Source organism: Macrotis lagotis, chromosome X, assembly GCF_037893015.1.
Source record: "Macrotis lagotis isolate mMagLag1 chromosome X, bilby.v1.9.chrom.fasta, whole genome shotgun sequence".
Classification (NCBI taxonomy): domain Eukaryota; kingdom Metazoa; phylum Chordata; class Mammalia; order Peramelemorphia; family Peramelidae; genus Macrotis; species Macrotis lagotis.
In genome coordinates, this window is record NC_133666.1 from 28,421,416 (window position 1) to 28,435,719 (window position 14,304).

The 14,304-nt window shown below is 42.2% G+C and overlaps 1 protein-coding gene across 1 annotated transcript in view; it reads right to left on the bottom strand.

Moving 5' to 3' along the window:
* Positions 1 to 864: 864 nt before the first annotated feature.
* GPC4 (glypican 4) overlaps positions 865 to 14,304 on the bottom strand; it is a 141,100-nt gene continuing 127,660 nt past the window's right edge. The window contains exons 5-9 of the mRNA XM_074206849.1: positions 6,698 to 6,828; positions 6,446 to 6,592; positions 4,915 to 5,051; positions 3,309 to 3,484; positions 865 to 3,221 (exon numbers count right to left, since the gene is read on the bottom strand). Of these exons, the coding sequence (XP_074062950.1) occupies positions 3,010 to 3,221; positions 3,309 to 3,484; positions 4,915 to 5,051; positions 6,446 to 6,592; positions 6,698 to 6,828 (803 nt within the window). The 3' untranslated portion in view covers positions 865 to 3,009. The remainder of the gene's footprint in view (positions 3,222 to 3,308; positions 3,485 to 4,914; positions 5,052 to 6,445; positions 6,593 to 6,697; positions 6,829 to 14,304) is intronic.

Consider the following 14,304-nt stretch of genomic DNA (forward strand, 5'->3'; position numbering starts at 1 on the left):
TAGCTCTAATGGGAAAGATCCACAAAGTCAGCATATTGCAGGGTTCAAGTTGAAAAGCAAGAAATGATTTCAATAATAAATGAGAATGGGAGAAGGAATGAAAAGAAATAAGAAAAAAGCCTATAATGCCAACACGAACTATCAAGAATGGAGCATGTGGAAATACTGGCATGCTCAAAAAGTGGCCTGAAAGCAAACAGTGAACAGAGTTCAGAGTTGGAACGAAAAAAAAAATCAAACCAGGTCTTTAGGGATAGGCTCTCTCAAGCGCTATGTGATCAACATGATTAATTTAAAAGCAAAACCAGGAGAGGTGAAAAAGGGAATTCATACAAGTCTTAGCATCTATTCTAATCTATTCTAATTTCTAACTGGATGGGGGCAGCTAGGTGGTGCAGTGGATCCCTGGAGTCAGGAGGACCTGAGTTCAAATTTGGCCTCAGACACTTCATAATTGCCTAGCTGTGTGACCTTGGGCAAGTCACTTAATCCCATTGCCTTGCCCCCTCCTCCAAAAAAGACATCACTAATTTCTAACTGGGCAACTTAGTTCTTTATTAGACTACTGGCCCCATCTAACTCTCCCAAAGTCCTTCAGTGCTTCACGGTAGTGGGGGGGGCGGGGTTCCATGTATCCTTCTGGCTATGGCAGCAGATCCCAGGCTCTGGCAAATCCTACCAAGCTGGATGGGTTGTGATATTCACTGGAGAAAAGAGGCACACTTGTGGAATTGCGAAGCATCCGAAACACTCCATTTCCATATATATATATATATATATATATATATATATATATATATATATACACCTTTTCAATGTTCAGTGGATGAGATTTTTTTTAATGAAAGAAAAAAGCCACACAAGTTGGAATATGCCTATTTTATTAACATCATGCTTTAATAAATAACTGGCTACAACTAATAAAATTAAGCCTCTGTTTACAACAGCCCCAAATATTCCATTTTCCCCATTTTGCAGACATTTAGTGTAAAACGGTGAATGAAATGTTGACCCTGAGCTATCAAGTAATTACGCTTCAATATAAAAATAGAGAATTATTCTCACATGACCGAAGGTATGCGCAATGACCAACAAACCTCCTTTTAGATTCTGTATCATTGGTTAGGTTCCTAATGGGTGTTGAAAACTGCAAGAGACTTGTAGATCATCTTTAGTTTTTCTGCAGGTTTGCTAACTACTTTGAAGGTGATCTGTTGCATCATTCATATTCTTAGGAACTGCCACTTGGCCTTCACTCCAATTTAGGAATAAGAAGAAAGGATTCTTCTGGAGTCAAGCTTGTGATTATTCTATTGATGGGACAAGAGAAAATTGGGCCTTTCCCAAGGTGCTCTAAGGACTGCAGATCACCTACGAGGTGTGGTCTATTGGCTCTACCTATTCTCCAGAACTGGGCACTAAGGTCATGCTAAAATGGTTTCAGATTTGTTGGCTGCAACACGGCTGCTGTACCGTACCACTGGCTTATTAATCAGAGGGCCAGGGCAGTGTAGAAGGGGGGGGTAAACCCTCAAATAAGCCACCTTACAATCTCTGAGAATGAAGATCTCAATGAAATTCATACAAGCATTTGCAAATGAACAGCTGCCTCTTGCCCCCCCACCCCACCCCATCCATGTTGCTTTAAGGCCAAGGCTGTGGGCTCAGGTCTTACTCTAGGGATCAAAGAAATAGCCTCACCTTATTCCCTCCTCCAGCACTGGATTAGGGAGGTCCCCTGCTAGCCAAATAGAAAACACATGGCCCTGATCTAGAGAAGGATGGGGAAGAGAATGAGCCCATCCCTATTCTGGCACTAACAATTTCAAGGGCATGTCCTCCTGAGACAGAGGCAGGGGTTCTACAAAACTAAGCAACCACATTTGTTGTTTGTCCATGGTGGAGCAAAAAAAAAAATAAATCTGAGGTTTAGACACACTGGGAACACTTGACTGCCTTAAGCTTTTGGAGGGAGAACTATCCAGAAAGGTGAAAAGGACTATCTTGGTCCCTCCTTTGGCTAGTACCCTTAGCTGAACCCCTCCCTGCCAACAAAGCCCACAGTTACTTATAAACTCTTTCAGGGCAGGGGCTGGTTCATGGTCTTCTGGTATCCCCAGTGTAGGGCACAGCATCTGGTATACAGTAGGTGCCTACTAAATGCTTGGTGAATTGAATTGAGATTGAATGGGGAAACTTCAGTGAGTTTCACTTTAGTTACAAGAGATTTCAGGGAATGGCCCACAGATCTTAGCTTATGCAAAACTGGGGCTCAGCAGCCTCTTCCAATAACCAGCTATAAATGAAGTCTATATAACCTGTTCCTGGCGTTAATGCTTTATACAATCGGGCATATGGCTCCCTAGCCAATTATGCCTTCACATTTGGCTCTACTGTATAATAGAAAACAAATTACCTTCCACTTCTCTCCAGATAAAGCAACTACCATAATGTGGCAAAATGGAAATGTTGCTGTGTAAAACATTTTTCTGCTGGCCGGGTGGTTTTTTTGTTTTGTCTCATTCTGAATATGCTAAAAAAAATAAAACCTGCCCCTGTACTGCCAATGCAGATTTCCGAAAGGCAGGTTTGTCTCATGCCAAGGGAGGACCCTGGTTTTCTTTTAAGAAACGCAGTGAGATCTTAAATGGAAAGAAAGGGAAGAAAAAAGAAGCAAACGACCCCACAAACAAAACAAAAAACCAATAGAGTGATTCAAACAAACGCACAGCTAGCTACAGCTTGGTATATACACTTTGTCAGCCACGTTGAACAATGCTTCTTGGGTGGGCAGGACTGACTCTGAGTCTAAGTCCTCCTTTTGCCCTCCCAAAACAGTGAATGAAAAAACCAGGTTGCCATTTTAATTAAACCAATGGCCATTAAAGTAAGAACTGTACACGGTTGTCCATTAATTTAAAAAGCCAAGTCACTAGGATGGCATAAAAAGTGAAAACTGGCGTGCCTTTTAGCATGGGTAGTGAAAGTCTGTTGTTCAAAGTGGTTGAATTATCTCCATTGTCTTTGCATAGCCAAGAACAAGAGGCAAAAGGCCAGGACAACATGAGACCAGCAAATGGTGCTGGCAGCCGAGTTTTCGACTGCGCTTTTACCGGGAGCCACCGTTTTCCCCACACTGTCAGTCACGTTGAATTCAAACTCTGAAGGGCAATGTTGAAATTCACAGCCACTACCACTGCCTTCACCACTGCTTTCATCACCTAGGAGGAACAAAATATACAAGTTTGTTGGGGCTTCTCTTCACCAGGAAAAGTATTCACCAGTAACCCATAACCAAAGCAACCTACTAATATCAATGAAGTCCACATCATTCCCATTGTAAGCATTCTTCATTTTGCTGGTCATTATCTGGAGAGACATGATTTGACGCCGGATCACCATGTCTGGCTTGGTGATGTCAACTTCAACCTCAGGATTATTTCCCTGATTGGCTAATCCATTTCCAGTCACTGCTAAGAGATACCTAAAACAAAAGTCAATCCCAATTGAGACAAATAGTCAAGTGTAAGAGCTCATATATGTGATCAAGTCACATTAAAGCCCATTTATGGCTATCAACTTGTACCTGGATCTTCTTTCTTTCAAAAATCTTCCCCCTCCCCCTAAAAACAAAATTGAAAATTTTTTTATAGATCTCTGTGTGTATATATATTATATAAAATATACCTATATATATATATATATATATATATATATAGTATAGATAGATAATATATGTGTATAACCAGTACACAGAAATCTGATAACTGACATTAGCATTTCTATAGATACTTTTAAGGTTCCTGAAGTATGTTCCTTCAAGTCTATGAAGTAGATGATCCAAATATTATCATCACCATTTTAAAGAGGGGACTGCACAGGTTAAAAGATATGTCCAGGGTTATATAAGTAGTGAACATGGAAGCTAGGATGAAAATTCAGGTCTCTCCTGACTCTAAGGTTACAGTGATCTTTTGATCATCACAGCACACACCTTTTGTAGACTTACTTTAAGGTATCCCCCCTTAGAACAATGTACATTCCAACCCACCCCAACAGAAAATCCGCTGTTCCCAGATCCTGTCTGGATCTGGCCTTACATTTACATAAGCCAAAGCCCATAGAATGGATTTTCCATATACATGCCTATCTAATCATACCATCTATCTCCTTCAGCCCCCAAGCTCATATTCTGTCTCTACAGGAATCCTTCTATAATCTCCTCCATTTCCTCCTTGCTTGAATTTCTCATTCCTTTCTTCTAGATGCCTTCCTCCCATGGAAAATTGAGTTTGTGGATATAGATCTTCCCCAGCCCCATTAGAATGGGAGCTCCAAGAGGTCAGGGACAACACGTTATTCCTTTTCCTGTCTTCCTCTGGCATCTGAGTGCAGGGTCCTGAACACAATAGTGTCTTAATAAACTTCTGTTGAACTGAACTTGCTGCCTTTGTTCTTAAGTCAGACACCGATCAATAAGCATCTATGGAGAGTACCACTACCAGTTACTACCCCGGGGAATTATGGGCAAGTTGCTTCGCTGATTTGAGCCACAGTTTTCGCATCTGTAAAATGAGGAAAATATTACCTGCCTGTACCTAATGTGAGGAAACTGCTCTGGATTTATTTTTCTTTCTTTTGTTTTAGCCATTCCAACTCTTTGTGACCCCATAGGGGGTTTTCTTGGCAGAGATACTCAAGTGATTTGCGATTTTCTTCTCCAGATCATTTTACAGATGAGGAAACTGAGGTAAGCAGGATGAAGTATACTTTACAAGCGCTATAGACAGAGGAACCATTATTATGACTCCATCTACAGATAGCTTCAAAGTTCCTCTACCTGTAACCTGGCCAAACCTCTTCCCAAATACCCCCCAAAACAAAAATTGGGCTTTTGTATATGGCCATTCCAACCTGCTCTTTGCATTTCCATTCCAGCACTCATCCTCACTGATATGCTCGGGTGCCATCTTCTCATCATTACACATGGTGCTCGGGAGGGAGGACCAGAATTTTTTGGCCTGCTTTAATTTCTCTTTGACATCTGTAACCTGGTGAAGACAAGCCATCATGTGAATCACACAACCACTCTCCCCTCTGCTCCCAGTGCCATATAGGGAAAAAAAAACTACACCCAAAGAAAATCAAATTCCATCTCAAAAGTTTTTAGGCTGGGTGAAAATCATAAAGCTAGCATGAGGACAAAACTTGGGTGCTTTTATTAGCATCTCAGACATGGAGGGGTCAAGTAAACATAGTGTGATTCCTAGCATCAGCTGGGGGAAGGAGAAAAGGAAGGAATAAAAGGAAGGGAAGGAGGGAGAGAATTATTGATGGGAGATAATGAAGCTGACCTCAGGGGAGCCACCTTTGTTGCTATTAGGTAGCTAGGGTCACTTGAACCAATTTATTGGATAAAAATTTAGAACAAGAAGGAAGCTCAGGAATATAGAGACCTGCCTGGACTTATAGAAGAAACTAAAAATGACTGAAGGGGCTAGGGGGAGGGATGCACTAGCTGTCCGAGTATCTGAAGGGATTTCATAAAGCAATGTGATTAGACATGTTTAGTCCCAGAGGGTAGAAGATGCAAAGGGGCAGATTTGATGTTAGCTTATAAGTAAAATATTAACAACGAGAACTGTCCAAAGTAGAAGTGGGCTGATGTGGAAAATAGTACCTTCTTGGCTGGATGTTGTGAAACAAATGTTTGGCAGCCATTTTAGGAAGACGGGCATCGTACAGGAGATTTCTATTGCCCTTTTCAGGTATTTAGATTAAGCTTCTCAGCCGTGGACTATACTCTCTTCATGGGCCTCAGCTGTGATGGGTCTGAGTTTTCCTGCCCTGCACATTTTGTTTGCGGTGGCTACATATTTGGTATCTTTCCTGGTGGTCGGACCAATCTTTCACCAAAGACTAAGTCAATAGTGACAAGGCCATCGAGATATGGCTTGGCCTATATTTATGATCTGGAGATGATCTGAGACTGCATCCCCAGTTTGAGAGGTTTTAATATAGTACACTGGGAGTTTAAAGACATTATCAAGTCTGCCACATCAGTTTCTCCTGTGACTTTTTTACAATTCTTTTTTTTTGAATTTATTTAAGGCAATGGGGTTAAGTGACTTGCCCAAGGTCACACGGGTAGGCAATTATAAAGTGTCTGAGGCCAGATTTGAACTCAGGTCCTCCTGACTCTAGGGCCTGTACTCTATCCACTGCGCCACCTAGCTGCTCCACTCCTGTAACTTTTTAAATGAAATAGAAATAGTAAGGTGAGGTAGCCTCCTTAACCCTGATGCTTCCATACAATTTTCTGAAAACATTACTTTGTTTCTTAAGCTTGTAAAACAAATAATTTGGTGAGGTCCAACTTACTACATACCCATTTTCATTTACGTGGAAGGCCTCATGGATACCCAGGTGATAAAACCCTACTCACCAGTCTGTCCAAGCTTGTGCCAGCAGCTGTGGTTGGTCGTTCCTCTGGATTATATGGCCGAAAGCGGGCACTGAAGCCACTTTCAGGAACAGAACGAGAGGCTCGGCCTGCTGGGAGGGCCTTGGGGAGTCCACAACCTTGAAAAACCTGCATCAGATGGATCCCAGTCATGTTAGAAAGAGGAAACAAAGACTCCTGAAAAACCTGCCAACTCTCCCCCCACTATCTAAGTATCAATTCTGGCCTCGTTACCTTCTGAGACACCTGCACACTATTTTCCTGCATGTTCATAATTGCATCTGAAATCTTCACATCGATGGGATCCATGACTGACTCTATGTTAAAAGGTCCCTCAAGTCTCTCTGCTACCATCAACATAGCATCTAGCAGGGAAGAGAACACAGGACAATGTTAAAAAAAACTCAGCAGTGTAGACCTCTGGGTACCAATCTAGATTTTAAAATAATGTGTGTGAGATGACATATTTTATATATATATATATATATATATATATATATATATATATATATATAGAGAGAGAGAGAGAGAGAGAGAGAGAGAGAGATACATAAAATTACTCTCCCTTCTGGAAAAGAAGCACTCATAAACTGTACTTTATTCAGTTATATTTTCACATTCTTTCCATGGTACCAAATAAGTATATCACATCTCTCCAAATGCTCATGTTTCTTCAAGACGGCTCACTCTCTAGGGTGACATGGCCAAAAGAATACTTGGTTTTCCCCATCGAGGCTACCCACCATCTGCTGTCACATTAAGAAGTTGCCCTGGGGACCACATGACTGACAAACCAAAAGCCATATCCCAAAGTAAGATATAGCAGCTGACTCCCACAATGTCCTGGGAGGTGAGGAGGGAAGGGGAGCGTTTGTTGGACCTTGTTGCTACAAATTCTCACTGTAATTGCAAGGCTCAGTAACATCGAGGGTTGGAAGCTGAGACCTGCAACCTATGGACTTTGGGGATTGACTTCTAAATGAAGTATTAGGAAGCTCTGGCTGAGTGTGGGGAAGATGCAGAAATGAAAATCAAACTTGAAGGTCTCCTTGAAATTTTAAAGAAGGAAAAACAAAACATTTCTTTGCCCAGTAGGAAAAAAGGATGATGCTAACAGCAGTTCATATTCAGATGGGGCTTATACTGTTTACAAACCCCCATTCCTTTGCTTCTTATTCTTAGTTCAGGGCAGGTTGTTTCTTTTTGGTTTTGTATCACTACTACCTAGGCAAGGGGCCATAAGAAGGGTTGTGCTTTCTAACAGTTGATTGTTGGCCTGAAGGCTTTCCAACAACCCTTTGAGTGTCTAAGTGCTGGTATACCCATTTTACAGAGGAGCAGACAGAAGCTTGAAAGGGAACTGACTTGTCCAAGGTCACATAGCTAGTGACTATCAGAGCTGGGACATGACCCTGGGGCTTCTCATGCTCCTTGCATTGTCCTGAGTCTCATTTCCTCATGTCTGAAATAAAACAGAACTCAGGATTTCATTGCTCAGGGCATTCAGAGCTAAGGAATCTCCCTATACTTGTGAAAGTTGGCAAGGCAATAGGGTTAAGTGACTTACCCAAGGTCAACACAGCTAAGTAAATATTAAATGTCTAAGGCCACATTTGAACTCAGGAACTCCTGACTCCAGGGTCAATGATCCAATTCACTGTTCCACCTAGCTGCACCTCAGCAATTTAGTCTTGAGAAAGTTGCATAGTCCACGTTAAGTAACTTCTCAAAGATCTTGGGAAGCCAGCATGTGTCTCAGGCAGGACCTGAATGTCAGGCTTCCAGGTATCTCCCCTCAAATGCATGGTCTGTCAACCAGAATGGTTTGTACTCTGAACCTATCTTCAAGTGAAATGGATACTGGGCAAAGAAGTGGGCTAAAAGCTGGTTTCCCCATTGGACAATCATACCACATGCCACAGTTTTACTGTAGAATTTATTTATACTTCCTCAGATCTGCTTCCAAGTTAGTTGAGTCCAGTACCTGTTCTGCCTAAGTGAATTTATCAGTGAATTGCTATCACTCCATCAAGATGTCATGAGTCATTGTTCTCCCTGCTTTGACAATTATTCACTATGTAATCTTTGAGCAAATCACCTCAGCTCTTAGTAATTACCATTTTACAGATAAGGAAACTAAGGTTGGTAGCTCACAATGTTGTCAAATTATAGGATTATACAACACTCATATTAGAAGGGATCTGAGAAATCAAATCCCACCTCTTCAGCTTTAGAGATAGTAAAATTGAGTCCCAGAGATGGGGAAGGGGCTTGCCCAAGGTCACACAGCTAATAATAATTTATGACAGGGATGGGCTGAAACTTATTTCCTGACTTGAAAGTCCAATATTCTTCCCTACATTGCCTTTCTGTTAAGAGAATCCAGTAAGAAAATGGAGACAAACACATTGTATAACCACCAACCACTATGGGAAAGGGAGCTAATGCCAGAATGAGAAACAGCAGAGCCAAGTGGTAGAAATAAGAGAGGGGATGATGGCAAATATATTGGTTTAAATTTTTTTCTCATCACAAAGTTATATGGTATCGATCCAAAGATAGCTCCAGTCTAGCCCCCTATCTCTGATGAATAACCAAAATGCCCGTGTTCCTAGAATGTAATTGATTATAGGGTTATAGGTCTAAAGTGAGAAGAATTCTTAGAAGTCATCCATTCCAACCTCTACATGTTACAGGGAAGGAAACTGACACATAGAGAAGACACCCATCCAAGTTTATACATGGGCTCACAAATTTAGAAGCCTCGGAAGTCATGTAGTCTGAGACCCAGAGACAATAAAGGTTTTCTGACTCTGGTTCTAGCACTCTTTCCCCCATACCATGTGGGATCCACGTTGGGTACTTCAAAGTCTTCCCTTGAAGGGGACTGCTAAGTAAATCCAGGTCGCCACTTAACCAACTTAAGTGGAAAAATGCTTACTCATCCGAAATTAGCCCCTGGAATATGCACGATACTATATTTACCCATCAACCCCCTTTAATTCCAACTGAGAAGAAATTCTCCGTGTGGCATAGTGATGGATGGCTCTTGTCAGCTAACCTGGAATTCTGAGGTCAGAAAGGGTGGATTTCCAGGAACTGCATTTTGTAAAGAAGCAATAACAAATAAAAGAGAGAATTTCAACTTGTTTTACTGAGATCCCATAAAATGATAGTCCAAAGCTAAGGAAAGATGGTTTGTTGTGAATCTGCCATTGCCTTGGAGGAGGAAAAAATGTGTTTGATATATCAGCAAACGGTGACTTTTATAAACAAATGGAGTACAACCAAACAAGTTCATCACTGTCAGGGTGCTGGGGCTTTCCCATCTATAAAGATCCCAGCAGAGCTGAAAAGTCATCACTGCCTTTATAGAAAAATATCACCACTAGACAGGCAAATGTACAAAATATGTCTTTTTAAAAAAAACGCAGAAACCACACTCTAATTTTGTCCTCCTTTCCCTAGAGGCAAGGAACCCCTGCTGTCCCCCCACCCCCAACCCCTGATCACTAATGTGCTTGTGAAAAGTAACACCAACAAACCCCAATTCTTCTGGCTGCTTGGCGTCTTTATAAGCTCGGGGCTGGCCAGGCCATACACAAGAGCATGGGAATGTAGGGCGAAGGGGGGCCGCCTTTGTTGCTGCCGGTGCCATGGTGTTGCATGGATCACAGCTAAGGAATGCAGGGCCCTGTTTTGGTCAGGAGAGAAAGGGGTGGCAGAGAGAGAGAGAGAGACAGAGAAAGACAGAGAGATGGTGGGAGCAGGGGCAGAGGACAAGAGAGATAGAGACAGACACAGAGATAGGGGTACAGGGGCAGAGACAGACATGAGAGGGGGCAGAGAGACAGAGACAACAGAGAGAGAGGAGAGAGAAAGGGGGGGCAGAGAGACACACACAAGAGACAGAATGAGAAAGAGGAGGAGGAGGACTTGCATTGACTTCCAACTGAGTTGCCAAAACTGGCCATAAAATACCCAGAGGGCTATTCATGGGTGATCAATGGCAGCTCACCAGCACAGGCAACAGATATGGCCAAGTGGGTGCCAGCAGAAGTGGAATGAGAGAGGTTTTAAAGAAAAAAAACACTTATTTAGGCTGAAGGGTTTAAAAAATTATTATTATTATTTGTGGGATATGTGACTGGCTCCTGCCTCCTGCTAGCATTTGGCTGGTGTTCCTGCCAGCAATCTTAACAGTAAATTCCCTCTGGCAGTCCCATTTGACATTAATAAGGCTGGCTATAATTCAAGATAATGTTAACACAACTCTAGTATGTGGCAAAGAAGTTATACCTAGGTGTAATTTACAATTTTCTTGGGGGGGGATGGCAGAGTAAGGCATGGAAGGAAGAAGGGTCGGGCTGTTTTTAAACTTCAGCATGCCAACTGATCTCTTATAAAAATGACCACAAAGTCATAGGATCGTAAGATTTAGAGCTGGGGGAACCCTTGGAGAGCTATTTATCCAGCTGCTTCATTTTCCAGATAAGGAACTAAAATCCATAGAAAGGAAGTGATTTGGTCAAAGTCACACAATAAAGTGCAGGAGCAGGATTTGAACTAGGGTCTTTGGACTCCAGAAGTTCAATCTCTTACCACTGCCCCGTATTGGTACAGGTTACAAGGTCTCAAGCTGGAAAAGACCCTTGGAGAGTCCTGAACCCAACCTCTTCATCTGACAAAGGAAACCAAGGTTCATGGACATGAAGTAATTGACCCAGGGTCAGATAGGTGGGAATTACAGCAAAAATGGCCTTCAGACCAAGATCCTGCCCCTTTATGGTCAACACTTTCTCTTTACAGCAATGAGGGGGTGGTAGTGGTGGACCTAGGATACAGTCTTATTTTGCTGAGCCCTGAAGGGCAGAATGAGGAGCTCTGGGTAAATGACATAGACAAGGAGATGGAGCCTTTTCAGAAAACTTCCAATCATGAGATTGGAAAAATGAAGAAATGGGAGTGTAGTCAACTATTTTCTGAATGGTTTTCAAAACTGAGAAGGAATTTAAACCAAATCCTTTCTCAGAGAGATGACTGATTATGAATATGGAATAACAGATATATTAGATGCTAAGGCCCACATGGGCAAACTGGCCCATTTACAAACTGGCCTGCTCATCTGGAAATAAGTTAGTGTCTACGTAGAACCAATAATTATTTTTTTTGAAGTTGGGAGGTCTTTACCTTTCATTTCAATGGCATGGGGAAGTGCCAATGTGGCGACTATGTATTCAGGATGGCAACTTAGCTGAAACATATGGTTTAGATAGGTGCTGGGGCAGGGGAAGACAGAAATTAAAATGATTTGCTCATGCTTACATACTTTGAGTTTTGTGTGGTGTGTGTGTGTGTGTGTGTGAGAGAGAGAGAGAGAGAGAGAGAGAGAGTGAGTGAAAGAGAGAGAGAGAGAAAGAGAGAGAGAGAGAGAGAGAGAGAGAGAGAGAGAGAGAGAGAGAGAGAGAGTGAGAGAGAAGGAAAGAGTAAGAGTGAGAGAACAAGGGGAAGGAGAGAGAAAGGGAAGGAAGAGAAAGAGAGAAGAGGGAGGAAGAGAGAAAGATGCCTTCCAGGCTGGCTCTATATGACCATGCTGCCCCGCTCATAAGCATTATTAATCCCACATCACAATCATCAGGATTTGCCTCTGATTTCTTTGAGTGGAAGGCTCCCATCTCTCCAACTACACAGAGTAGTAACTGAGAGTCTCACTGAGTCACAACGTACTGAAGAGCAACAAACAGCCATGTAATGATACATGAGCTACTGAAGCTCTCTACTTTCCTCCCTGCTCAAGAGACTGTAGGCATTTACTAGCTCTGTGACAGAGTTCATTAACTTCTCTGAGCTTTTGTCTATTCATCTGTAAAATGGGGAAAATAATGGCACTTTGTTGCTCTTTGATTAGCTGTGTGACCATAAGGCAGTTAGTGAACCATCCGGAGTCTCAGTTTCCTCCTTTGTAAAAGAGCACCTTCCTGATAGGGTCACTGTCAGGCTCAAATGAGCTAGGCCTTCAAGTGTTAGAAAAATATGAGATAGTATGATTTTGTTCTTACGGATTTCTGCTAAAAAAAAACCCTCTGACAAACTGCTAAGCGGCATAGGGAGGGGAGACATAAAGGAAGTTTGGGTTTATAATCTGCTCAACCTCTTCACAAACTTTTTCCATATAGCACCAAGTTTTCTCTGGACACCAGCACAGACTTGTGTCCTTCTCAGAACGGAAAGTCGTTTTCTTTGCATGGTGCCTCTAATGATCAGAAATCCCCGTCTTCTTCAGCTTCCCCCTCTGAAGGGAAGAACAAAAGGCCATTGCCCAACTTAACCCCACGATCCACTTTAAATGAGACGAAAACCAGCTCCTGACCATCCATTAACGGCCAAATAATAACTTGTAAAGAGAGAGGCAGAAGAGCAGGAACGTGTAAATTACAACGGAATTCCTCAACCCTGGACCAGATTAATTAAAACCTTGTGAAATTTTCATTTAATAAAAGGCACGAGAGATGAATGCCATTGATTTCGCCTGGTCTTTGACTTTGGTCGATTTGAAATAGAGCACATTACACCCATTAAATGGGAATGAATTTGAAATACAATCAAACACCTCAGACATTGAGATAAAACCACTGAAAATAACTGAAGAAAATGGTCAGAGAAGTCTGTAATTTCCCATATGGGTTTAATTTTCATTCTTAAAAGAAACTTCATATGATTTATTTTAACAAAGCAAAACAAGAAATTCCTCCCTTGGTTGCGATGAACATTTTGGATCCATTTGACTGATGGGAAACAAGTAAGGATGGATCCTAGAGGATACTCCAGACTTGAAGGCAGTATGAGAAAGAGGGAAGAACCCTGACTAGAGTTCCAGTCTGGCCCTTACTAACTCAGTGATACTGGATCAGTCACCTAAACTTTCTAGGTATCAGTTTCCTGCTCTGAAAAATGAAGGGGTTAGATTTCATGGCCTCTGGGGACCCCTCTAGCTCTAGATCTTGGATCTTATGCATGACCTTAGGAAATGACTTCTCCCTCCTCAGTTTTTTTTTTTCTGTAAAATGAAAGGGGTTGTTTTCTGCATCCTTTGTCTGAAATTGTCCTGGATCAGGAATTTTTTGCCCTGTGACTTCCATAGCCTTTTGACTCTCAGGTCCCTGCTCCTTTTGTTTTGTTTTGGTTTTTTGTTTTTGCAAGGCAAAGGGGTTAAGTGGCTTGACCAAGGCCACAGAGCTAGGTAATTATTAAGTGTCTGAGACTGGAATTGAACTCAGGTCCTCCTGACTCCAAGGCCTCATTCTATTCACTGGGCTACCTAGCCGCCCTTCCCTGCTCCTTCTGTCTGGTGCTCAATATGGGCAACACTGCTGCTGAAATCCTACCTCCCAAGCCTCCCTCCTTCCCTCCTATTCCCAGGGCTAACTCCCACCCAAAGCAGGAATCCTATCTCTTGGAGTTAATTTGTTGATGCACTTTCAACTAAAGTTAATGTGATCATTAACCCCTGGAAAGACTAAAAGGCCTCCTCCTTACCCCCTCTCCAGCCAAACACTGACCACCAAACTGTATGCCTGCTCCTGTGATGTATACCAAGAAGCAAAGGCTTGCAAAGTAAGCCAAATTCTACAATTAACCCAATGTGACTGAGGGAGGGAGCAAAGAGGAGTGAGCTTGGTTTCGGTCAAACAAAAGAATCCTAGAATTTGAGGTGAAAGAAGCCTCTGGAGTCACTTAGTCCAAGTCATCCTCAAAATAAATGCCCATTAAAAATCTAGCCAGTTGCAGAGGGAGCCACCATAAGATCAATTACTCTTAAGTTGGAAAGGACCTTGGAAATC